General features: G+C 42.2%; 1 protein-coding gene across 1 annotated transcript in view; it reads right to left on the reverse strand.

Moving 5' to 3' along the window:
* F13A1 (coagulation factor XIII A chain) overlaps positions 1–25269 on the reverse strand; it is a 129366-nt gene that overhangs the window by 50823 nt on the left and 53274 nt on the right. Inside the window, exons 5-10 of the mRNA XM_019522181.1 lie at positions 23880–23998; positions 20324–20431; positions 16165–16339; positions 12892–13030; positions 2714–2817; positions 1427–1515 (exon numbers count right to left, since the gene is read on the reverse strand). Of these exons, the coding sequence (XP_019377726.1) occupies positions 1427–1515; positions 2714–2817; positions 12892–13030; positions 16165–16339; positions 20324–20431; positions 23880–23998 (734 nt within the window). The remainder of the gene's footprint in view (positions 1–1426; positions 1516–2713; positions 2818–12891; positions 13031–16164; positions 16340–20323; positions 20432–23879; positions 23999–25269) is intronic.

Below are 25269 nucleotides of genomic sequence, written 5' to 3' on the forward strand. Positions count from 1 at the left end.
GATTGTAGCCTGTTGCTTCCTTCTAGTGTGCCCACATCCCCCCACATCTTAGTGTCATCAGCAAATTTGAACAGGGTGCTTTTTACCCCCTCGTCCAAATCACTGATGAAGATGTTGAACCGTGCGGACCTGAGGACCGAGCCCTGCTGAACCCCACTGCCCACGTCCTTCCAGGTTGAGAAGGACCCATTCACTACCACCCTCTGGGTGCAGCCCTCCAGCCAGTTGGTGACCCATTTGACTGTGTGGGTGTCTACACCACAGCCCCCCAGTTTCTTAATGAGAATGGGGTGAGAGACAGTGTCAAAAGCCTTCTGGAAGTCCAGGCTTGGACCAGGCTTGTTCCTCTCTTCTGAGCTTCCCCCCCAATGAAGCCACTTAGGGCTGCAGAAGCTGCTCTGTGCTGAGGGAAGAACCAACACCAGCAGCACAGAAACGTTTCTTCTATTGGCCACCTGCTGTGACTACAAGCATCTCCAAGTACAAATGGCAAAATGTCTGAATAGTTGGCCTGCTGCCTACTTAGCATAACTTCACTTTAAAAGCTGACTTTTGTCTTTTATCATTGCTATGTATTTTATTTCTATTTGATTTCTTTTTTTAAATTTTGTAACCATTTCAGTTTCAAGCAAAACGCCAATGAAAAGTGGAACTGTTCAGTCTTGAATAGCATTCTTATTTACACATACCTAACATTGGTAGTTATCAAAATTAATTAGTTTTTTAGAATTCAATTTCCTTGTTTCACTATAACAGTTAATTAACTTTTTTGTAATTAGGAAAAGTGTATCTAATCTACTTACATGGGTGGATCCAGGATTGGTGAGGGGATGTGTTCACCGCCCCCCCCCTTCAGCCTGTATGCCTAGCAAACTCTCTGAGCTCATCAGCATGTCAGTGCAGCTCTTACTGGACATGCCATGTGATCTCTGAGTGCATAACCTGATCAGCATGAGCTCTGGCTAGAGTCCCTGCTGTTGGGTAACTCCAGTGCCCAGGGGGTGAGTGCTGCCACTGCCCTCCCTTCCCCCTGGCTCCCCTTTTCCCCTGATGAATTCAGCAGCAAGGTAAAAGAGAGATGGGCAGCAGCACTGAAACCCTGGGCTCCAGAGCTGCATGAAAGAAGGAGCTCTGGACCAAACCCGTGCCAATCAGCAGATGAGCTCAGAGCTCACAGTACATGCACAGCTCTGGCAGGAACTGTGCTGGCATACTAGTGAGCTCAGAGAGCTCCTTGCATATGCACCACACAGCCAACAAGGCATACATCTGCGCTGCTGGACCTCTCTTGGATTGGCCTACTGAAAATTAAAGCCTCTCTAGCCACTGTTCTAATAAATTACTTCTTAAAATATTTTAACATTATATATTTGACCAGTAAAATGCTCACCCCTAATATATGCTATCCTTTTTTTCAAATACATACCTCAGCAAAAACAAAGGCAGCATCAAACTGGAAGCAAACATGACCATGTTTAATGGCTTGCACTGAAGCAGGACCACATCTATACATACCTGAAGAAGGGGGAATGAAGAAATTTAATCTTAAATAACTAGAAAGTGCTAGATTTTGGTAGGGGGAAAAATCATTTAGCCAAAGCCATTGGCCTAAAATAATACAAGAAATGAAAAGATAAGCTTATAGGACCAGGAAGAACCCATCTTCTCTGCTGTTGTCTCCATGCAAGGACATATAGGGCATAACCTTCCATTGACATAACTACTACAAAGACCAAATGTTCCACCTGAGACGCATGCAGCACTGCAAGTGCATTTCTGACCCATGCGGCAGAGATGTGATGCAGCACCAAAGCTGCTTGTTAATGTTCATAGAAACTTTCACTTCCCTTTCTCTTTCAAGATCTCAGCTCCATCAATATTATATGCACTGATTTCAGTGAGACCACTTGTAAAGTATTCAATGCAGTAATGTTACCAGGATCCAAATTTGCCGCAGAACAGGTGGAATGCAGATGTGTCAGCACAAATTTGCTGTGTTGTCCCACCAACATGCCTCAGTTCTGAGTATTCTAAGTGCCAGGTATTTGGCAGATAATCTAGTGTGGACAGGTTTGTTTTTGTGACATTTTTTCATGGTCTTGTTTTCAGTCTCATGTGGAACAAAAAGAGTACACTGAAACCTAGACAGTTTTCATGGAAATGGAATTTTTATTTTCTGGCCATCTTCATTAATAAACTGTGGAACAAGAAGTTAAAAGCTCAATGTTCCATTACCAACCCTGCAATCCAGTGCCAATTCTGAAGCTATGTAGCAGCTTGGTAGCAGAGGCTAGAATAGACATTACCAAATGAAGCAGATCAGTTATACTGTGATGTGTCAGGGCACAGCTGATCTGCTTCACTGAGTGAAACACATATTGCTCCCTTGATCCTGCAGGACAATGGGTAATATGATCTCCCTGCTTTTCCTACTCAGCCAGACCCAACCCACATGACTGGGTGTTCACGAAACTGATTTTCTTTAGGTGTGGTGAGAAAACAGCATCTATTTGCTCACAATTTGTGCAACTATAAAAAAAAAAAAAATCAGGTTGATCAATTCTGGAGCTCAAAATGGCCCATGCAGAGGCCAAGGATGGATATTTCAACCAAAATGTTGCCACAGTTGTGATGGATCCAGCCTACCACAACAAGTAGATTTGCCATCAGAAAGAATGCTGTGAAGAATGCTTAGGACCATATGCAGGATTACCATCACTGGTTTCTTGAGGAGTGCCATCCACAGCCTGCCACCCTCCAAATCCAACAGGAAGATCAGGTCTGGACATCCAAGCCTCATTCCAGCAGTGATAGTTCCTTTAACAGGAGAACCAAGGAGAATATTAGGCTCTCAAGTATAAATATAAATGCCAACAGAAACTGTGTCGCAATATCCCACTAATGGAGTGAAAAATCTGGTAAAACTGCTGAGTTAAGCATTTTAAGCTTCAAAGAATATATCTTCAATCTGGTGTCTGATAATGCTTGGTGAGGAGTGCTGCTTTTTGCCTTCCCTTCAGTTCTCTTATCCTCAGGCTGCTTGATTCCAGTCTACTCCCAAGACCAAAAAAAAAAAAAGAACTCTGAAGCTCCCTTATATCATGCTGAATGCAAGGCACCTAAAAGGAGATTCTGGTAACTGAGACAAGGCTACATTAGGCACAAAACCCTTTTAATTAGTCCCCAAGGGGGCAAGGGAATAGGGATTGTTAGAAAGCTCTGTCAGTGAAGAAATCTTTGGCTACCTACTTAAGACAGCTCTGAGGCCTACTCTGTGCCATGGGAGTAGTATAAAATGGACTTAGCAAGGCTTTGGATTTGGAATTTTGTAAACCCGCTGTGCAACTTCCAATATCCATAACTCAGTTCCTCGATACCTCGATTTCCTTGATTAAAAACAAGCATTTTGGCCTGTTTTCTGTTGAATGTTCCAGGTGAAGGTTTAACACTGGACCCCACATGGGATTTGATCAAAAGATTTCCCTGACACCCAGACATCACTCCTGATTGCTTCAGATGGAAGACAAACTTTTAGAGAGGGATTTTCACGTTAGGGCCAACCTAAAGCAGTATACTTTGTACAGATTCACCACCTCTCTCTCAGTAACATTGCAGAGGGAAGAGAGACACCTTCTGCATCACCAATGCCCTGCTACATTTTCCCATGAAAATAAAAACCAGCTCAGCTGTCTTAGTTTGTAATAAGCTCACGGACTCCAGTGCTAGTGCTGACAAAAGAGAGGACATATCTCCAGGGACATATGGCATATCTCTACAGGTCAGGTTCAAAAGCATTTAAGGCTGCATCCAGGCAAGCGCAGCAGTGTGGTATGTGATGCACAGACATGTCTGTGGCACCCCATTTTACACATTCAGTTGTTCTCTGTGCTGCAAGAGAGCAGCACGGAAGGATTTCTTGACCCCTGGATATCCAGGGGTTAAAAAAAAATGGAAAAAAAATGTGGAGTGGAACATGCACTGCCCAAAGCTGGAGCTGGACCCCAGGAATGGTCCCAACTGGGCTGGTCCCCCGGAAGTCCAGGTAAGGCTGCTGGGGCCAGCCAGCATCTCCTACCCCACCCAGGGTAACTTGCCACATGCCAGAGCACGCATGGCACAGGCGTTCCCTGGGGACAACTAGCGGTGGCACACGGTGCATCGCCACTAGTTGTCCCTGAGGAACAAAATGTCCACGTACATCTGGACACAGCCTAAATGGTTAAACTAGACTTGAAATGCCCTCAGTTGACTCAATGCTTGGGAAAAAAAACAGAACACCAGAGTCATCTCACATAGAATGTCCAAAATGTTTAAAAAATGAACAGACCTAAAGAGAAAGATTGGTTCTGTAGCTTTCTTCTTGCAATTTTTTCAAACTCAAGGGAGAGCATAAAAAATAAAGGAAAACCCCAAAAGAAGTTTCTTGCAACTGAATTGATCAATTGTTTCAGTTTCATTACTGCAAAAAAAGGGAGGGGGAGTGTGAAAGGGAAAGGAGCATTTTTAGAATTTTTCTCCACTTTTCTTTGCAAATAATTTTTACCCTGCTGCAGATATGAACAAATGACATCCATGTAGTGGTTGACACAGCAACACAATGATATTAGCAATAAAGCCCAAACCAAAATGGGGGTTCTTAAACTCTGACCATTTCATTAACAGGTCAAAAAACAGGGATGGTATGGAATCAGAGGGATCTGAGGCTTCTCTAACAAGACATTTCAAAGTGGAAATGAAAGCCTGGATCAGAGAAAAACTTGTCAGTTAGGAGAGCTAATGAAGCAGAGCTATAGGAAAAAGAATTATTCAAAGCAAGTGACACACACTTCTAGAATTTTTATGCTGCTAAGAGCGATTAATGCTGAATCATCCTTGTAGAACTTGGACAATGGCTAGCAGTAGGAAGTGCTATATATGCTAGGTGGGTTTTGGAAAGTTGTTATGATACACAAGCCTGTCTTGAATACTTGAGTTTAGTTCAAATGTTATTGGCTTTGCATTCTATAAAAGTGCCAAAAAAAAGGATTGGGTAGTGGGCACAATAAACACGGTAGTGTAATTTAGTAGTTAGACAACAAAATAGAATATCTTTGATTCTACTCTTTTTAGGGCAGAGATTGTCTGCTTTAGGTTTGCATAGTATTTGGCACCATGTGGAATCCTAGGGTATTTCTGCAGGGACAACACAACACTATGTAGTGAAACCCATGCTAGCTCTGAACAAGCTGGCATGTCTACAGTGTATAGTACAGTGCCAGGCAGAGATATTAATCTGGGTCTTGGAGCCCACATAGGCTGAACCATATATGCTGTGCTTGGCCTGGTCAAATTATCTTTGTTTCAGCACTGTCTATGTGTGGTTATATTGTTGCCAGTTGTAGAGTTAGTTTTTTCAGAGCTCAGGTATCTCCATATGGTGCTGCATTGCACCATGTAGATATAGCCCTGCCCACTGTCATAATATAAAACACTAACAACAGCAGCAATAATAATAATGATGATAATGATCATGGGTGAGAGAGAGAAAGAGAAAGATATTAACTTATGCCAGCCTAGGTTTTGGAGGATTCTTTTATCACAAAAAAAGTAGCCTAGACTTCCCCCTTGCATAAGTGGCCCCAACTGAGGATTTAATCCTATTAAAATAATTTTGTAAATTGATGTTGTACTCTTGTACCTAAACCAAACAGAGACATTAAGGATTGTGTGAATGACTGTGCAGATCAATGTAGTGACCATAAAATATTTACAAAGATAATTACAAGTAGGCTTAACAAAGCAATAGGGAAATTAATAAAAAATGACCAGGTGAGTTTTATGCCTGGCAGCACATTGAAATGGTTGTCATGGGTGATTTCCACCACCCTGACATCTCATGGGAAGAGCATTCAGCTAAATCTAATAGGTCAAGCAACTTCCTGCATTGATGAGCTTCATCTGACTCAAGAAGTCCATGGGCTGACAAGGGGTGAGGTGCTGCTAGACCTGGTTCTGGCCAAAGGGGATGATCTAGTGAGCGACCTGAGGATTGAAGGGAAGCTTGGTGATCACGAGTTGATCACTTTCTGTATCCATCCACTTTTCTCTATCCATTTGCAAAGCTGGCAAATCAGTCAGCAATGCAGAAATCCTTGACTTTAGGAAAGCTGACTTTCACAAGTTCAGGAGGTTGGTTGTTGAGGCCCTGAAAGATCATGATCTGAGAGGGAAGGGAGTCCAAGAGTTGTTCCTTAAGGATGCAATTCTAAAAGCACAAGAGAAGTCCATTCTGCCCTTTAGGAAAGGTAGTAAAAGGGCTGGGAGATCCCCTTGGCTCAAAAGGGAACTCATGGGCCTCCTGAATCTTAAAAGAGAAGCCTGTATGGGTCGGAAATACCTCTAAGGAGGATTACGCATCACTGGCCCGCACTTGTAGGAAGCAGATCAGAAAAGCCAAAACCAAGCTCAAACTGGCTATGGAAATTAAGGACTGTAGCAGGGCACTAAGGTGCCTGCTACTGGAAAAGCAGCAATATGGGCTCAGGTGCTGGTTGCTAGGGGCAACCAGGAGGAGCTCAGGGCTCACACCTGGTGAGTCAGCTGACTGGAAGGGGCAGAGCTGACTACTATAAGACCCAGACAGGAGGCTGGGAGTGCTCTCTCTCTCTCTGCCCCTGCTGGAAGCCAGGAAGGAGGAGTACTGCCTGACTAAGGGAAAGAGATCGACCCTGAATTTGGGAAAGAGAATAAGGCCTGAATGTACCAGCCACTAGTTAGATGGGTGAGAGATGTGGCATGGTTTTGAGAATGTTTAGCCATGAGGTTTAGCTTTGTGTTATAGCCCAGGGGCTTGTGTTATTGTTTGTTGTTGTTGTTACACCAGAGGACTGGGTGAGGCTATTAGGGGATGGAGGAGGCCTCATAGGGGCTTCACGGTAGCGTGGGGACCCCGGTGCCAGAGAGGGCACAGCATTTTGGGGTGCATTGACCCCAGCCCCAGTGTGGGCAGTTGCGAGAAGCCCCAAAAAGTGGACAAGCCAGGGAGTGCCAGTGGGGGCGGAGGCTGCAAGACAAGCCAGGGAGCACCAGTGGGGGCGCAGGCTGCGAGACAAGCCAGAGAGCACCAGCGGGGTGCGGAGCGTGGAATCGACAAAACAACATCTGGTACATCTGCAAGGCTTGGGGCGTGGTACCGGGGGCGTTGGAGCCACACATAGCCCATAAGGCTGGGGTGCACCGAGTCACCCAAGATAGAACACAGACTGGGATACATCAGGGCACCGTGTCAGAGAGGACTAAGGGCACCCTCCCTTAAACATTGTTAACATCAAAGACGTGGCAGGAAAGATGGTGAGGGTGCTTTAAGACCGATTTGGCATGGTAGGGGGTGCTAGGGGAGATCACGGCAACCCTAGGACCCTGCGCTGCTACAAGGACAATAAAAAGTCCTTCTTCAGGTATGTGGGAAGTTGAAAGAGAAATAAGGACAACACTGGACCCCTGCTGAACCAAATGGGGCAGCTGACATCCGACACCCAGGAAAAAGATAATCTTCCTAATGACTACTTTGCATCAGTTTTTCAGCAGCCCAAGGAGATCACCCTGCCTGACAGGACACAGGATTACTAGGGAACAGGTGACCATATGCCTACATTTGGTGAAGACCTTGTGATGGAACACTTTTAGAGGCTGGACATCCATAAGTCAGCAGGCCCTGATGAAATGCACCCAAGAGTCCTAAAAGAGTTGACTGATATCATAGCGTGACCAATGGCAAGGATATTTGAGCGCTCATGACACTCAGGAGAGGTTCCTGAAGATTGGAGGAGGGCCAATATGGTGCTTATCTTCAAGAAAGGAAGGAAGGAAGACCCAGGGAACTAAAGGCCAATCAGTTTGACCTAAATCCCTGGAAAGATCATGGAAAAAATTATTAAAGAATCCATCAACAACAGGCTAACATAAGGGGTCATTCTGAGAGGCAGCCAACATGGCTTTGTTACAGGTAGGTCATGCCTGACTGACATCATCTCCTTCTATGATCAGGTGACACGTCACCTGAACAGGGGAGGAAAAGTTGATGTAATTTACTTGGATTTCAAAAACGCCTTTGACTTGGTCTCCCATGATGTTCGCATGACAAAATTGGGCAACTGCAGCCATGACAACTTCACAGTCTAATGACTGGGGAACTGGCTCCATGGCTGGACCCAGAGAGTGATAGTCGATGGAACTGAGTCAACAGTGGCTTCCCTCAGGGTTCAGTACTTGGACCAGTACTCGTTAACAAATTCATAAATGACCTGGATTTGGGTGTCAGAAGCAGACTAGCTAAGTTTGTAGATGATACCACATTATGGGGAAGTGCAATCACACTAGAAAATAGGCTGGGGAGTCAGGCCAACTTGGAGAGTCTTGCGAAGTAGACAGATAAAAACCTGATGACTTTCAACATAAAGAAATGCAAGGTGCTCCACCTTGGGAGAAAGAATCCACATCATACCTATAGGCTCGGCAGTGCTACACCACTTAGCACTATGACCATGGGCAACTGGTGCCTCCTGGCTCTGGGGGTCCCCCAGTGGCCGATTGTCGACCCCAGAAGTGCCAGTGGCAAACTGGAAGTGCCACCAGAAAAAATGGAAGTGCCACTGGTGCTTCTCACGGGGGGCACCAGCAGGTGCTCCCCACTCCCTGGCTGGTGAGAGCCAATTTCAGGTGGAGCACGTGTCCCCCTGTAATTCTCCCTACACGTCACCTATGACTACGACCAAAAGCAACTCGGAGGTCATGATTGACCACAAGATGAATATGAGCTACCATGTGATGCCACAGCCAGCAAAGCAAATAAAACCCTGGCATGCATCTACTGATGCATCTCAAGCAAGATCCAAGATGTCATCCTCCCACTTTATTCAGTCTTGGTGAGGCCACAGCTGAAGTATTGCAGCCAGTTCTGGGTTTCACACTTTAGAAAGGATGTGGAGAAGCTTGAGAGTGCAGAGGAAAGCCACATACATGATCAAAGGTCAAGAAAGCAGGTCTTATGAGGAGAGGCTGAGAGGCATGGGACTCTTCAGCTTGGAAAAGCGTAGGCTCAGGGGGGACTTGGTGGCAGCCTTTAAGTATATCAGGGGTGTGCATCAGGAACTGGGAGAATATCTGTTCACTAGGGCACCCCAAGGGAAGACAAGGTCTAACAGTCACAAATTGCTGGAAGACCATTTTAGACTGAACATAAGGAAAAACTTCTTTACTGTCCAAGTCTTCTGAGTCTGGAATAGACTCCCTGCAGAAGTGGTGCAAGCACCTACTCTGGATACGTTCAAGAAGCATCTGGATGATGAATCTGACCCCAGCTGATTTCCTGCCCTTTGGGCAGGGGGCTGGACCCAATGATCTCATGAAGTCCCTTCCAGCCCTAATGTCTATGAAATCTATGAAATGTAAGAATACTTCACATGGCTTATGTGACCAGGGGCATGCTAGAATCAACGGGCTGCCCTTTCATTAGATAATGCAAAGAGACATTAGGGTCAAGTGTGTACCAGCAACCTGTCTTTCATATTAAAAGAAATTTGGTATCTGGAGTGAATGGGAGGAAAGGTCATGGAAGAACAGAGTATCGATCTTCACAAGGGCTCTGTATGAAGGCCTCCTTCAACAATGAGCTTGGCACCTTCTACGACCCACTTGACAGCCCACCGACCTTGGCAGGACTCTGAAGGTGTAGAAGTCTGCTTAGTCAGAGCTGATCAAAGGAACAAAGCCTGACTCACATTTAAGACAGATTTTCCCTGTGTCTTTATACCACCCTTAAAAGACAAGAAAACTAACATGAGGGCTACAGGCTATAATGACAGCCACTGGTCTAGCCATCTTAAGAATTTTTTTTTTTGGAAAATCCATGCATTATTTCTTTTTATATATGTTTATATCTTGGGAAGGAATTACTTTTAGCAAAATATTAGGTGCCTAGAACTTAGGAGAAAACGAGCTTCTCCAAATAACTGTGAAGAAAATCCCTGATCCAAATTTAAAATGGGAACACACATCCAATTACAGTCATTCATATCCACAGATCAGTAAACTGACATTGTCTTTTATATGGTAAAATCCTAGTTTTTAGTTTCCTAAAGATTATAAATAAAAGTGAGGAATCCACTTAAAAAGCATTATAAATACCTTGATTGTACCATCTTTAAAAATAAAAAGGTGCCTTAAAATTATCAAGATAAAGACACAAACAATTTAAAGCCTGAGTTAGGGCTACCATAGAGTGGTACAAGGTAATGAAAGCAAAGGACATAGAGGAGAAATAGAAAGTGCTGTAAAATATATTAACTTACGCCCAAGGGGCTACATGCACCATGTAGCAATAAATTCACTATGAGGAGAAAGGGATGAACAAGGAAGTTCAAAAAGTAATCAAGACAAAGAGAAAGGCATATAGGATGTGAGATATAAAACATCAGGGGGCATTTCCTCTGCTGGTGTGAACTGACATAGATCACTTGACTTCAGTGGAGCTATGCTGATTTGAGAAGCTCTCCCTAAATCTAGAGGAGGAAAAGAAAAAAGGATTGAATTAAGTGAAGGGTATTGAAACTGATAGGGAAATGAAGAGGTGGGGCAGAAAAGGAAAATACCAGAAATGTTAAAGACAGGGCTGTACAATTTCAAAGGGGCCAGAAGCCACATTCTCCCCACCGGGCTGCTCTAGCAGGGGCCATGCACCCTCCAGGTGTGAACACAGGTGGGTGAGCACTTAACCACTGTGTGAGACTGATGATCCCCAGCCCCGCTGTACTGTACGCATGCCCACACATGGTCAGGCACTTGCCTGTGCAGCACAGCATCCAACCTCCCCTGCGGAGTCTACAATGCTGCAGTGATGCATAGCTATATAGAAGGACTGCTTCTCTTTCTGCATCAGTTAAACAACTAGCATAACTTCAGTGCAGTGCCTCTCAATTTGTATTCAGGGTAAAACACAGGAGAATCAAACCCACAAAAATGTTAAGTTGCCCTGTGATCACAAAGAGCTGAGGCAGAATTTGGAGTCAGCAATCCTAGGACTCTGCTGAACATGTGTCAAAATAGGTAGTAAACTAAAGATACAGAAGTACTTGCTTTCCTTGGAAAACAACACAGTATCCAAATACTGGATCCTTCCCTACTGGCAATGAAGCTTATGGCAGTCACATCAGGTAAGGCAACAACATACACTATCTTTTCACCCCAACATAATGGATCTATTCCAATTTTATTTAAAAAAGGAACCTAATTTTTGGGTTGTTAATGAAACATGCTGATCAGTGAATATTACCATTACTCAAATGAGGAGAAGAAATCATTAATACAAATCAAGATCATTAACCATAAACAGGAAGATATCTACTGAATCTAGGAAAGTGTGAAGTAATGAATCTGCCCTCTATCTACAGAGGAGAGGTTTTGTGGCATGGCAGCCCACAGATAACTTCTGGTGACTGTAGCATTTAATCAATACATGCTATTTCTTATTCCAGGAAGTAGAATAGAAAAGTTTGAGGGAAAAGCAGCATTGTCTTCTTTGAAAGATGGCACAGATCATATGCCTTAATTCTTATGTTTACAAATCTAGGCATGTTATTAAAGTGACATACCCTATGCTTGTATTTATATTAAAATGGATTTATTTTAAGATTTGCCCACATGGAACTGTGAGTGCATGTACAAATTTTAAAGACAGCATATAAATAAGAACCAACTAAAAATGACCAAAAGAATCCCATTGGCTTCAATGGAAAACGGACTGGGTTTCAAATGGAAACTATGAAATATTCTCCCAATCCTACATAAAAAGATTGAGAACTTTGTTAGGTCTTCCTTGAATTCAGACAATGCTATCACCAAAATACTCCAGTTAGTTTGTGTGTGCAGTATATTGAGTGCTGATGCCAGCAGCAGAACCCAGATCATTTGTAGGCAGGTAGCCTATTTAGGGTATGGACAAACATACATTTGAAACTGCTCCAAAAGGAGAAGGACTCTTGCTCTGAACCATGCAGCATCTGCTATGTTCCCAAGACTGTATTCAGAGGTGCTGAGTACACAGGGGCACGAGGGCCTTGGCCCCCCTTGGGAAGAGGGCTGTCACCTGAAATGCATAAAACTTTCCACATGTCCATCATCTTAGCCCTCTGCCTCCCTGGCAAAAATACAAGGTGGCGCCTATGGTTGTATGTGCTCCAACTTTAACCCTATATGAAGCAAGGTTCAAGTTAGACCAGTTTTCTTACATTTGTAGCATTCCTGACTTGTCCATATATAACTGTTAGAGCTCAGCAGATACTGTGCATTCTAGATCTGTCATTCCCTTTTTCAAATGTTCCCCTTTTGAAACGATGCCAAATGTACATTTGTCCATTCCCTTAGACTTCAGTAGGTTGGCTCATTTAAGAACTGCTGCTCAGTAGCTTGCTGCTGCTTTTACTTCAAAAGGCACCGCTTCTCCACTCAGCTGGAATACATCACCAGTCTCATAGAGCTGATTGGAGAAATGCCCTTTGAAGTAAAAGTTGCAAAGCAAACAATTGGAATATACAGGTGGTATTGTGCTATATATTCACCCCTAGTTCATCTGTAAAACCTCATATTTGCTTGGGAGGTAAGGAACATAACCCTGCAGAACCTGGGTTCTTTTGTAACTTTGCCCTTGGACACCCCACTACTTACCTCTTTTCATGATGTCTCTGACATCCATTGGCCTATTCACTATGTTTTAGTTCTGTTTCCAACTCTGCATTTCTATAACCTAGCAGTATTCCTTAAAAAATAAAGATACGAAACTACACCTCGATTATTTCTGTCACATTGTTTTAGATTTACAGAGCTGACTTAATTAAGGTATATCCCAGTGAAGCTCACCAGACTGAGTCTTTTGTAAGTTTGGTGTCCACTATTCCTTCTTCATCCATGAAGATATCCAGTTGTAAATTGGCATTGTTATCATGGGCAGATGAATAATTGGTAATAACTCTTGCTGGTATACCTAAGCATCTTAAAACTATGGAAAACGAGAAAAGAAATTAAAAGGACAACATGAGGCAGTGATACATATGTGGAAGGAGTGGATAAGGAGATAAAAAAAAAAAATTTTAAAAAATCAAAGCAAAGTCAACACAATTCCTCCAGTCTGAGAAGATACTATAAAAGTAATGCTTGGCTTCCCCAAAATTAAGAAATAACAGAGCTAATCACTGAGTTTCTTTGCAATGATAAACTTTGAAATGACGGGAAACTTCATTAGAAGGGCAACCATTAGAAGATTTCTAAATTTTTAGATAATCTGCAATTTTATAGTTTTCCCTCAGAAGGTACACAGAGAAAACAAAGCATAACAGAGATGAATTAATACTGATTAATAAAACTGAATGATTTACAAGTGAAATGCCTGGTTTAGAGAGTTTAAATAAGATGAATTACACAAATCGTAACTAAGAATTTACAATTAAATTGAATAGCACTTTGGACTTCTGTTTCACCATATGTCAGAGAATCTCAAAGTAGAAGAAACACAGTCAATCTCAGAACTGCCCACTGAAGCATATTTACAGATGGAAAAAGTAATGAAATAAAGAAACTACAGCTCTGGCTGAAGCACTGTGGTGACTCATGGGAGATGGAGTCTGGCTGCACACTGTAGCCCAGAAACAGAGTTGGGAGCATAAGATACAAAAATACAATTTCCATGACTTGAGACTCACTAGCAGCACTTCTGTATTAATGTTTTTGGCTTTCTTTTCACAAAATGCTTTAAAATGGTTTGGTTCTGACGAGAACCAATTTTCCACAAACAGCAGATACTTTTTTGGGGAGGGGAGGGGTGGGGTGGTGGGGTAGAAATGTTTAACTGAAAATCCAATTTTTAGCTGAAAAATTGTTTTGATGGAAATTATTTTTTTTACCAGCATCACATGACTAGTGTTTTTGTGCCTGCATTAGTATCACTACTGTATCTCTCAATAAAAAGTATCACCACATATTCATTTTCAGTTGCTTGATGACACATTACGTGGATGCATCCACAGCCATATGTACCTATTGATTAAACTTAATTCAGATGCCCTCCCAGGCTTCCAGTACATGAGCTATCACAACTCATTGAAAATAATTCATCTGACAATTTCAAGATTAATGACTTAGCTCATTTTTTTCCAGAACGTTTTAGCATTTTTTTAACAGGTGATTGTCCAGAATACTCAATATAGTAACCTTGGAAAGCTGGACTGGTAGCAGTAATAGACTAGACAAGCTTTGAATGTCTCAATACAAAACTCTGAGCAAATGTTTTAGTTGACTAAGCCTTCCCCCATTATTTTGATACTAAATTGAAGTAGCCCCTTTTCACTGGCTCCCTTAGGTCTGTGTGCATGAATTGCCTACCACAAGTTAAGAGGAGATGGGGCTTTGCCACACATCAGCTATTTCATGGTAACTGCCCATATTCATATACAATGAAAGAAAGCTAGGCTATTGTGGTTTAGCTTTTATCTGCTGTGGGTTAAGAGTGGGCACATGGCCAGTTTTTACACAGTCGCTGATGCACAGTAAATCCCTCACAATAAGTTGTTCAGCTGTTTATACCTTTAGCAGCCACCACAGGAAGCAGTATATACTAGGTACACCACAGCACAACATTTTCATTTCCTAATGGTCAACTTTTGGGGCACGTCTGCATCATAAACTTTCTGTGCCCACCACCAGCCTGCTCAAAACCACTATGCTGGTTCAGTGAGCGCACTTTCAAAAGGGAGTCACATTTCTGTAGCATGGCATGTAGGCTACTTGGTTCTGTCTCTTGGTAGTGTCACCATAATAAGTCTGTCTGCAGAGCCTCATGAACGCTGTTATATCACTCTCCAATTGGGAGGCAAGGTGTGGTAAACTTGCAGGGTAGACCTGCCATTTTGTTCTTCATTCTGCCTGGCAGTGATATGCACTTGGTCAAGAGCTGAAACTCAGGATGCCAGTGACGAGTTCAGCCATACAGAGAGAGCACATGAACCCACCATACAGGCAAGTCGCACACTGGAAAATATACAATTCAGAATAATCAGGGGAGAAGCAGCAGCATAACTAGGGTGGGGCAAGAGAGGCACCTACCCTGGGTGCCAGATAAGAAGGGATGCAGACAGCTGCCCCTTGACCAATGAAACTGCCTCCTTCCCCACCCTGGCAGAGCACCAGATACATAGGGGCAAGGAGCTCCCCCTCCCCACAGGGGTAGGCAATTATTTCAGCCTGCAGGCCACATAGGGAGTTTCGGGGAGCAGGCATGGGCTGGGTCGGCACTCCCACTCCCCCACACGCAACTGCTCACCAAACCTTCCTATGCAGGATGGGGTCATGGGTCGGTGAGGAGCTGTTGTGGGGGTGGGCAGGCAGGCAGCAGCTTCAGCAGGGCCACCACCAGCACTCCAGGCTACCCTTTTACCCCAGCATCTACACATGCATTGCTGTCCACTAAAGAACTCTGCCACAAGATAGTACTTGTATTTAAACGTACTAACTTGTGTTGGAGTTTATTAATTTCCTGTGACCTAATAGGGCTACACATGTAGATATTGAGACTTTACTGCAGAACTAATTAGACAGCTATACAGAAAACATCTTATGTAGATGCATCCAAGTTGTACTATATAGGTAGGTACAAAAGTGCTGCTGCTTAAAACTGTGTTTATGAACTACCTGTGCTAAAACTTGCAGCAGTTTCCAAAAAGGCAACAATTTAGTTCTGAATGAGCTAAATCTATGGCTGCCCACAGTGATTTGTCTGTATGCAAATTACTAAAGGCATGTTTATTTCAAAGTCGGTGTTCTCATATTTGTTCCTCACTTCCATGTGCTCAGGGAGAACAGAGTCTGATAGTAAGGGTGGGGTGGGGGAGAAAGGGCTACCGGGGGAAGAAGTTGCGGAGGCAGAAAGCAAGGGGGCTACCTGATCCTCCAGATTTATTTTCCCTGCTGTAGCTGTGGGAGGGGGACAAATTCAAGACAAACCTTCAATAATGAGATTATATGCCTGGAAATTTATACCAATTTTATACATATTCCATATATAAAATATAATATTGGGGAGTCATCTAATATTCAGGGTTGTCTTGGATTCAAATAAATACAGTAATTTATTTTACTTACATGTGTTGAAGACACCAGCAAAGACCCAGCACTGACCATATCGCACTGGGGATGCAGAACTATGATATTCCAGAAGAATGTCTACACTTCCAGTCCAAGATGATGGTGGAACACCATATGCATAAACATTGTCCCAAGAGCCAGAAAGTACACCCTCGTCATCTCTAGCATTGATCTAGAAGGGAGGAAAAAAATCTATGTTGGGAGATCTGTGGCATTTTCTCACATACAGGATGCCCCAGAATAAAGTATGCACTTTGCTTTTGAAAGTCAGAATGAAGAAAAAAAAGATCTTCCCTTGAAGTAAGTAATGGAACAACAGTAGCTAGGGAGCAACACCTGCTTATTGTTCTGCTCTTTGCTAGTCAAATGCAGTGTTTACTTCCACTTTTGTCCTGTAAGAGCAGAAACTGGTCTAACCATATTTCCTGCATGTAATGCATGCTGAAATTTCTAGCAGCTGCCTTTTAGAAAATGATGTGGGCGTTGTCTATGAGAAAACATGGTATATTATACCTGTCAGGTTTGAAAATAGAGGGTTCTTTAGCCTATCTGCTAAAAGTGTAACAAGATCCAGTGGCAGAAGTTGAAAATAGACAAACTGGGCATGTCTACACATGCATTAATGTGCTGTTGTTACAGTGCATCAAGTTTACTCGATGTGCAGTAACTGGGCTACTGCACAGAAGCGCTGGCACATAGTATTTTAGTGACCAGCTGTAATTTTGATGTGTGTGTGCACATGCATGTGTGTGTGTGTGTGCACGCATGCGTGCGTGTGCATCTCCTAACCAATCATTTGCAAGAACATAGAATATTCATGTTTAACAACTCTATTTTCTAGCTGTGGTTTCAGACTCCATGCAGGGGTCACCTTCAAAAGAAGCTCCTGGAGATTTGTCCTCTTCCAAAAAAGGAGAGAAATCATCAATCTGTAAATTGTATATTTTCAAAAAAAAATAGGGTTGAAGTCTAATAAAAACACATGTTGGCCACTCACTATTCATAAACGTGCTCATTGGGATATGAATAATCACCAACTATGAATCAGAGAAATGTTGGTCTTGAATCCCCTCTAACTTCCTGTATTAAAGCAATTTCAGTGCAATTATTCCTGGCTTACACTGGTGTGATACATTGGACCACTGGTCACATCAACACACGTGCTTAACTGTGAAGTAAACTAATTAACTGCGGAGTAAAGCATCACCATCTACACATGTGACACTAGCAGGCCACAGTAACTAATTTACACTGCCGTAAGATAGTGCCATTGGGGACAGTGTAATTAACTGCAGTTAAACACACATGTAGACGCTGACCACAAGCACAAATTGCTTCCGGTCAGCCCAGGCAGCAGAAGCCCAGTCTCCTGCCTGCCACTTATGCACACAGCTCTGCACTTTCAGCACCATCATGCCCCAGCCAGCCCCTCCACTACCTGATGCCCCATGCCCTCTGCCTGCCCAGGCCTGCTCTACCTTGGCTTATATTGCTGCTATTTGAGGCACATGTGTACAGGCTGTGCCCAGGTGTAATTTCCTTTGGCTCACACTGCTCCAGAATTTATTGCTTTAAATTAATTGCACATGTACATGCACCTACTGTTATTTTTAAAGTTGAATCCGTTTTCATGGAAAACAAAAAGAAATTTGCTGTGTTAAGTTTCCTCCAGGTAAGTGTACACAAACTACTGAGTTTTGCTGACTAATGACTAAATTGATAGCCATTAATGACCAATACATTTCCTACCAGTAATTTGAACCAAATCAGTTGAGACTGTGGAAAAAAACCCTTATTCACTATGTAGCCTTTAATTATGTTAATGCTGAGCTGCTATACTCTTGCCAAATAAATTATAATTCTCATTTAAAATCTTTTGGCTGGATTAACTACTGTTTTATAATTAGAAAATTGACCTTTTGTGAACTTTGGGATTGAATAGAGATAAGTGTACGGTGACAGAACCAAAGGGTTCAGAGTTGCACCCATCCAGCAACTGTGGGAGAAGTGCCAGGGAAAGAGGCATTTCAAGGACAGTACAGTATTTCAATCTTTACTCTGTGCTACAACCAGTCCTCAGAAGGCTATAGTGTGACTGTTAAAATGCAGCCTGGGGGAGAACAGATGGAGACGGGAAAGGTGAGACAAAGAGAAGGTGAAGAGTTGCTCTGTATGGAAAGGCACCCTCAGAAGGATTCTAAAGAAGGGGCTACAGCAACGCCTTAACAGGGTCCAGAGTGTGCGCCTGTACAGACAACCTCTGATCTACTGGACGATGCCAAAATCAAGCTTTATGATCTTCACCCTTGGATAGAATTGCCAACACCCTGAAACTGTGCTTATCTACTTATAACATTAATTATCATTACAGTCAATTAAAGATCAAAGAAATTGAGGTGCAGTTATGTTAAGTGGCTTTCCTGAGGGCAAAAACATGGTGGCTTAAATTTACAAAGAATCTGAGCACCACTATTCTAACGGCCATTTTTGGCTGTCCGGCCTTTAGATCTTTAAACTCCTGCTCAACTCGTGTCTAATTTTGAAGGTGCTCCCAAGTTTTCACACTAATGTACTCAAAACCCCTCAGTCTCAACTGTACTGAGCCCTTCATTGCCTAGGCCTCTGCCTGTGTCATCTATAGATCCTGATCTAGTAGCTGTTCTCAGAGAATACCTACAGTATCAGGCCCCACACAAAACCTGGTGGCCAGGGACGGTTTGGTTGCCTCCCTTCATCCAGGAACCAAATGATTAAGAGAACTCATCTGGGAAGTGGGAGACCCAGGTTCAATTTGCTTCCCCACCTAAGAAGATTTAAATCTACATTTCTCACCTCTCAGAAGAGAGCTATCAATCAGTATCTCTTGGTGAAGAGATTCTACTTTGTATGGGATAGTTAACAGTTGTTAGATTAAAAATTAAAAAAGGAAGAGAATGCCTTAAACACTAGGAAAATCTCATGCTCGCTCCTGTATACTCTCCCTTGCTTTCTGGCTTATTTAATATTTACCTATTCTATGTAAAGTATGGTAGCTTTAACTGAAGGAACTGAAAATGTCCCTATTTCAGAATACCACAGAGCCTGGTGATTAAGGCAATCTTGTAGAACAGAGGTTCTCAAACTCTGGTCAGCAGACCACCACTGGCCCGCAAGCTCCATTCAGGTGGTCCACAGAAAGGCTGCAGAAAAATTGAGAATATCTGTATTAAAATATGAATTGTGTGCTTTGATTTGTAGAACAAAAAAAGTTTATTAAGTGGTCTGCTGAGACCCTCAGCAATTTTCAAGTGGTCCACGAAAAAAAGAAGTTTGAGAACCACTGTTCTAGGAGATAGAAGATATGCATTCAAATCCCAACAAGCAGATGAGAGACTAGTATCCAAGTCTCCCGCATCCTGTGCAAGTGCTCTAATTAGTGAGCTATTACATAGAAAGAAAGGTCACTCCTCCACACCTGGACATTATGAAGACTAACCCCCTGCTTGGTTTTCGAAAGAAACTGCTTAAGCATTTAACAATAAAGTTTTGGCATTGGCACCTCATTCCTGGAGAGGTCTGGAATCCAAGATCCAGCCCTCTCCTCAGCTTTTATTTATGTCAGTCTTCCAACTCAGCACAGTGCCTTTGGGGATCCCATCTTTAGGTGCCTAACTTCCCCATGCATTTTGTGAAAAACCCATGTGCCTACTTTGTATGTTATGAATTCCACTAGGCAGCTAAGCTCCCAAAAGGTAGATGCTGCAATGTTTAGCCTCACACCCCTAACTTCTCTTGGTGGATCCATCTCTGTACCAATGAAAAGCTAGAACTAACATCTCTATCTCCTCACCCTAACCAACATCTTGTTTTGCCTCTCATTAGAAGGACTGGCTTTATCAATTACTTCACCTGCTAGAATGCCCACCATACCAAAATGTCCAATGTCTGAAAGTTTGAGACAATATGAGAAGCCAACACTAAGACCTGGGCTTTTGTGGAGTGAGATATAATGGAAGACTCTAGAATTCAACATATGCATGGATGGAACAAGATGGGTTTCAACAGAACATTAACAATGCAGCACCGTGGGGCAGATCAGTGAGATCCAAAGTGGTCGTTCAAGATCACTTTTAAAGGAAGTGACTCTTCTGATACATTTCAGGTGCTTCTTGCATACCATTGCAGATGCAACTCGACTTATTTTGACTGGATTGCTCCGCCCAGAGAGATCCAATTTTGCTCTGTCCATAATGGTCAGGCAAGCATCCAGAAGGCCCTCTTCAAACTAGAAGAGAAAAACACACAGGCTTCTTCAGTTCTTACTCTGGAAAGCAAATGAGAAGTTATCACCCCTCCCCATAACACTGATCATAATAAAGTTTGACGTGGAATTTATAATATCATTTTTCTTGAATATTAATTACCACGGTTAATAAAAAGTGCAAGAAAAAAACAGTCTTTCAATCCATCCTGGTCTGGACACCTGAAGGGGAGAGCAACAAATCCATTTTTTACAGCACAAAAAATTAATGTGACTAAATATATATATATATAATATGAAGGTATAACAACTACAAGAATTTAGTCTATTCAATAAGCCCTCACTGTCTTTCACAGAGCCCAGACTCATTAATATTAGAGGACCTTTCTGACATTCATATTGCAGTGCTCAAAACTGAGCAACTGATGGGCTGCCAAAGTTAGGTCAAAGTCACCATACCTCAAAAAATAGTAATTTTGAACATGTATTTAGAATAAAGTGGCAATTAGCTACATCATATTGATTAGCTCTGGCTTTTGAGCTTAGGACTTAAAAAAATACCAGTGACCTAAAGCAGTCATCTTAAAATGAAAGTCAAAAATTCAACTTCTGGGTTCCAGAAATAACAAGGACAGGAAGGATTGGAGGGCAGAGGTGCCTAAATGGACTAGAATCCATCATCAAAGAACTTGTCCCATGATGTAGTTCAATTTGTTTAGGAGAAATTGCATAGCAGCGGCAAAGATCACTGTCCTCTGGGAAAGAACAGAGGACAGAAAAAAATGACCTAAAAAATTATCTTCTATATTCACTGAAAACATAAACATCGAAAGTATATTTATATCATAGGCTGGGATTGAAACAATACGATCTTCTCCCTCTTTCTTGGCTTTCCATGACAGCAACAGGAATACTCTATAGCTTATGCATGCTGCAAGTATTTATTAAAGACAGATTATGCTATTAGAAAGTTTTGTTTTCTAATAGGTCAAATACAGAAAAACTTGTCTGTATTATGTCACTGACAAACTATGGTAAGATACATTGTTGCATTCTAATGCAAAACCATCCAAAATAGCATCCATATATCATCATTTATCTCCTCAGCTCTGGCAGCCATAACTGTATTAATTTGATTTCTTTGGGACTTGCAGTGCAAAATTGAATTCTCAATGGGGGCCCACATGTCTCAAGGGAGCCCCTTCCAGCATCCTATCCTCCATACAAAATGAAGCATTTGCCTAGGAAATATCAATACCACTGGTACATCTTGTAAATAATTCTGGTAGCTCTTTAGGGACACTCCCTTCAAAACATGAGCCTCCCAACTGACTGTGTAAACCCCTTAACTCAGATCTGCTGGCATCAGTCCCATCTGTCACCAGTTACTCTGCTGCTGGCTGGATCCAATGACTTGTCACTTTCACCGTCATCAGACATCTATTTTCCTCACATCAAGTCATCACCAGTATCAAAGACCCAAGTTAGATCAATAAGAAGTGTACTCTGCCCTAAACCCTTGTCATCTACCATTTATAAGATGTTCATTTTAATGCTGCTGCCTGAGAACTTAGTCTGGCTGTCATAAATATTTAGTCATAAGTTTAATCAGGGGTGTCAAACTCATTTGGCCCTGTGGGCTTAGCTGGACCACAAGACTTTCTCTGGGCTGGCTAACTTGCAAGCAGGAACAGTGGCAGTGTTGATCCCCACAGAGGCTGGAGCTGCTGTTTCAGTGTGGCTCCCCAACCCAGGGATTTAATGCCAATGTCGCTCAACCTCCCAGTCTCCTCCTCCCAATTGTCTCTTGCCACCAGTTTTAATCACCAGGGTCAGCTAAAAACCCTGATGTTGGTGGCAGGTAAAGGGGGAGGGGGTAGGGACACAGTATTAACTCCCTGAATTCCAAAACCCACCAGAAACACCAGGTCCAGCATCTGCAGGGATTAACACCACTACTGCAGGGACTCCAGCAGCCCTGGTGATGAGTGGGTGACCAACGCAGCCCACAGAGGTGGGTGGTCAAGCCTACAAGAAGCCCTCTGGGCTGGATGGCCCACCTCCAGCCTGTGAGCTGCATGTTTGACACCCCTTAGGCATATATATGCATATTTCTGTGTTACACACACACAGTATAAAAGAGCATATATATTATATACAATGAGGCATGTAGAAATAACTATCCTAGAGATTTATTTTGGCTTTAAAGATCCACCATTTGACAAAGTGAGTGCAACTCAGTTAAAACCTGAAGAGTTACAAAAAGTTAAAATCTGATGAACCAACAAATATGGTTGCCTGGTTCTGTTGTGGTGATTCACTGCAGCTATGAACCCAGGTAAAATGTGGCTTAATCCAGTCCTAGATTTCTTCTTCCAGGACAGTTCTTCTCAAACATTATAACAAGCTCTGCACCAGGTTTTCAGTCCCTAAATTAAACTGCTATCTAGGTGGACCTGAAGGAAAACACTGGATATGAACATCTCTAATATTTAGGAATCAGGAGGCTGCTTCTGCATTGCTAAAACACTGCTAAAGTGATCAGAGAAACCAATTAATTTGGCTGATAGAGAGAAAAAAGCAGGACTGAGACAGACTAGGATCCAAATAGATATCTACTCATGGCTTAGAATCTTTGGCAGAGGTCCTGTTGGCACACAAACATGGAAGTGAATGATCATATCAGAATTTTCTACTCATTTCACCCGGGTCCCACCTGTATTTCACTTATTTTGGAAAGGGAGGGTGGCTGCAAAAAGTTTTAAAAAGGGGGTGAGGAGAAATGGAGGCTAGAAATCAGACTCTCCAGGTTTTACTAAAGAGAAAAAAGAGGAAAAAAAATTAAAGCATGGGACAGAATGTGGAATGTCCCAAACATCCTTGGGCAGAAAGTCAGCCCACACACTTCTCACAGAGAAATCAATGTTTGTGTTAAGACAGTGCCACAGTCCAGAAATCTTTTCAAAATGATCATATAAATCTTAGGTTTGACAAAATTTTAGGAACTCTGTACAAAACTTGTGTCAACACAGGAGAAGATGTTTATTTTCACTAAGTGGTGGAAGGAGGTAAAACAAATACAGCTCGTTCCACATAGAAATTATAAAATTTGAAACACTCTTACCTTCATTTGTCCCAATTAGGCTTGATCTTGTAGAAGCAATAATGAAGCAGACAAAATTCTTGTGCATTTTGGAAATGTCTGCTAATAATTTTTTTGTTCTCAGTGGGCAGCCTCTTACCATCTGAAATATGCACCTAAAATAAGCTCTTTAAATATTGGATATTATGAAATAATTTTTTCTGGATTAGGAATATACCCACTTTATGCAATTTCAGATGCTTTTGTGTTTCTCAAAGAGTGACTGGTAATGTCCCTCTTGAGAGACTATAATTTCAGCTAGAATCTGGCAGCAATTAAACTGAATTGCAGTACAGTATGGACCAGCCAGAAAACTTTTAAATAACTCACCTGACCATAATTCCAGCTTCTGGTTTTTATTTCATTGACGTTTCCATGGAAAATCACGCCAACATCATTCAGGACATACTCTTCCCTTTCCTTTTCATCATCCAAAAACACAGAGTCTTCTGCATCAGCGTATACACAATAACAGTTAGTCTGATTATATATGGGGTAGATTTTTGAACTATAAGGCAACTTATTCATTTTAAGCAAAAGTGTTCTTTATTCAAGAAGCATCCTGTTATTTCCACCAAGACAATATAAATAATCATTACCTATGGCAACTACATTTAGAAATAACATGTGCAGCTCTAAAAGCTTGCAATATGGAAAATGCTGACAACTCTTGACTGTTTTTAGCAGGATCCATAAAGCATGATTAAAATGTCATGTCTTATCAAGAATTTCATGATTGCTGTGCATCACTAATTTAAAGTTGGAGCACCATAACACAGTTCTCCATCTGCAAAACAGATCACAGAGCAACAATTTCAACCCTATTAATGTTAATGCAAAACAATTCACTGTTAAGAGATATAAAGAAAACTCTGTAGTGCATAAGAACTTGGAGTTCATGTTTTGCACCATCTTAACTTGGGGGTTTTGATCTTTTTCTGTAAATAAGTTACTGTACATTTGGTTCCCACTTACCATAATTTACCAGTCAATAAAATTAAAAGACATTTAAAATGAAAAAAAGAAATTGTTAAAAAAAAACTTAAAAAAATGTTTAAGATATCTTTTCTAAACTAATTGAAAAGAGATTAATCAGGACAAATAATAAGTTCCTTGAGCCTGCAAATAATAGTTTGCATGCTAGAAACAAAAATAATCTTAATTGAAGTCACTGTGACTACTCTCAGACTTACAGGAATGAATGCAGTAGATTCCCAACCAGTAAAAACTGTGATAGCTCAGTTAAATTCAGAGGCATTATGACATTTGACACCTCCCCCCACCATGTGCAAATGATTGGATGACTGGATGGCTAAGCGGTATCCTGGATCATGTAATGGAATCAGAGTTTAATTTGCACAGCACACAAAGTAGTTAAACCATAGCCACAGCTATCATGTGAAACAGAAATATCACAAGCTCTTACTACAATACCAAGCAGGTGTGCCTTTACTAGGGCTGTGCATATCTTCAGGTGCTGATTTGATTTGAAGGATCTCCGAATCCGAATTGAATCAGGAGACCAATGAAAAGGTCCGAATCAATTCAAAGTTCTCTGAGTTGAGTCGGAAAAGATTTGGAGAGCTTTGGCAATTTGGGCAGTCCCTGCTTGCTGCAGCAGGGAGCTGGACCCAAACTCCATGCTGGTAAGTAGGGGGAGGGGGAGCAGGAGGGGGGGAGGAGACCATGGGGGGACCCCTGCCAGGCCCCATCCTTTGCC

This window comes from Gavialis gangeticus, unplaced genomic scaffold (assembly GCF_001723915.1).
Source record: "Gavialis gangeticus isolate Ggan-Ray unplaced genomic scaffold, GavGan_comp1, whole genome shotgun sequence".
NCBI lineage: Eukaryota > Metazoa > Chordata > Crocodylia > Gavialidae > Gavialis > Gavialis gangeticus.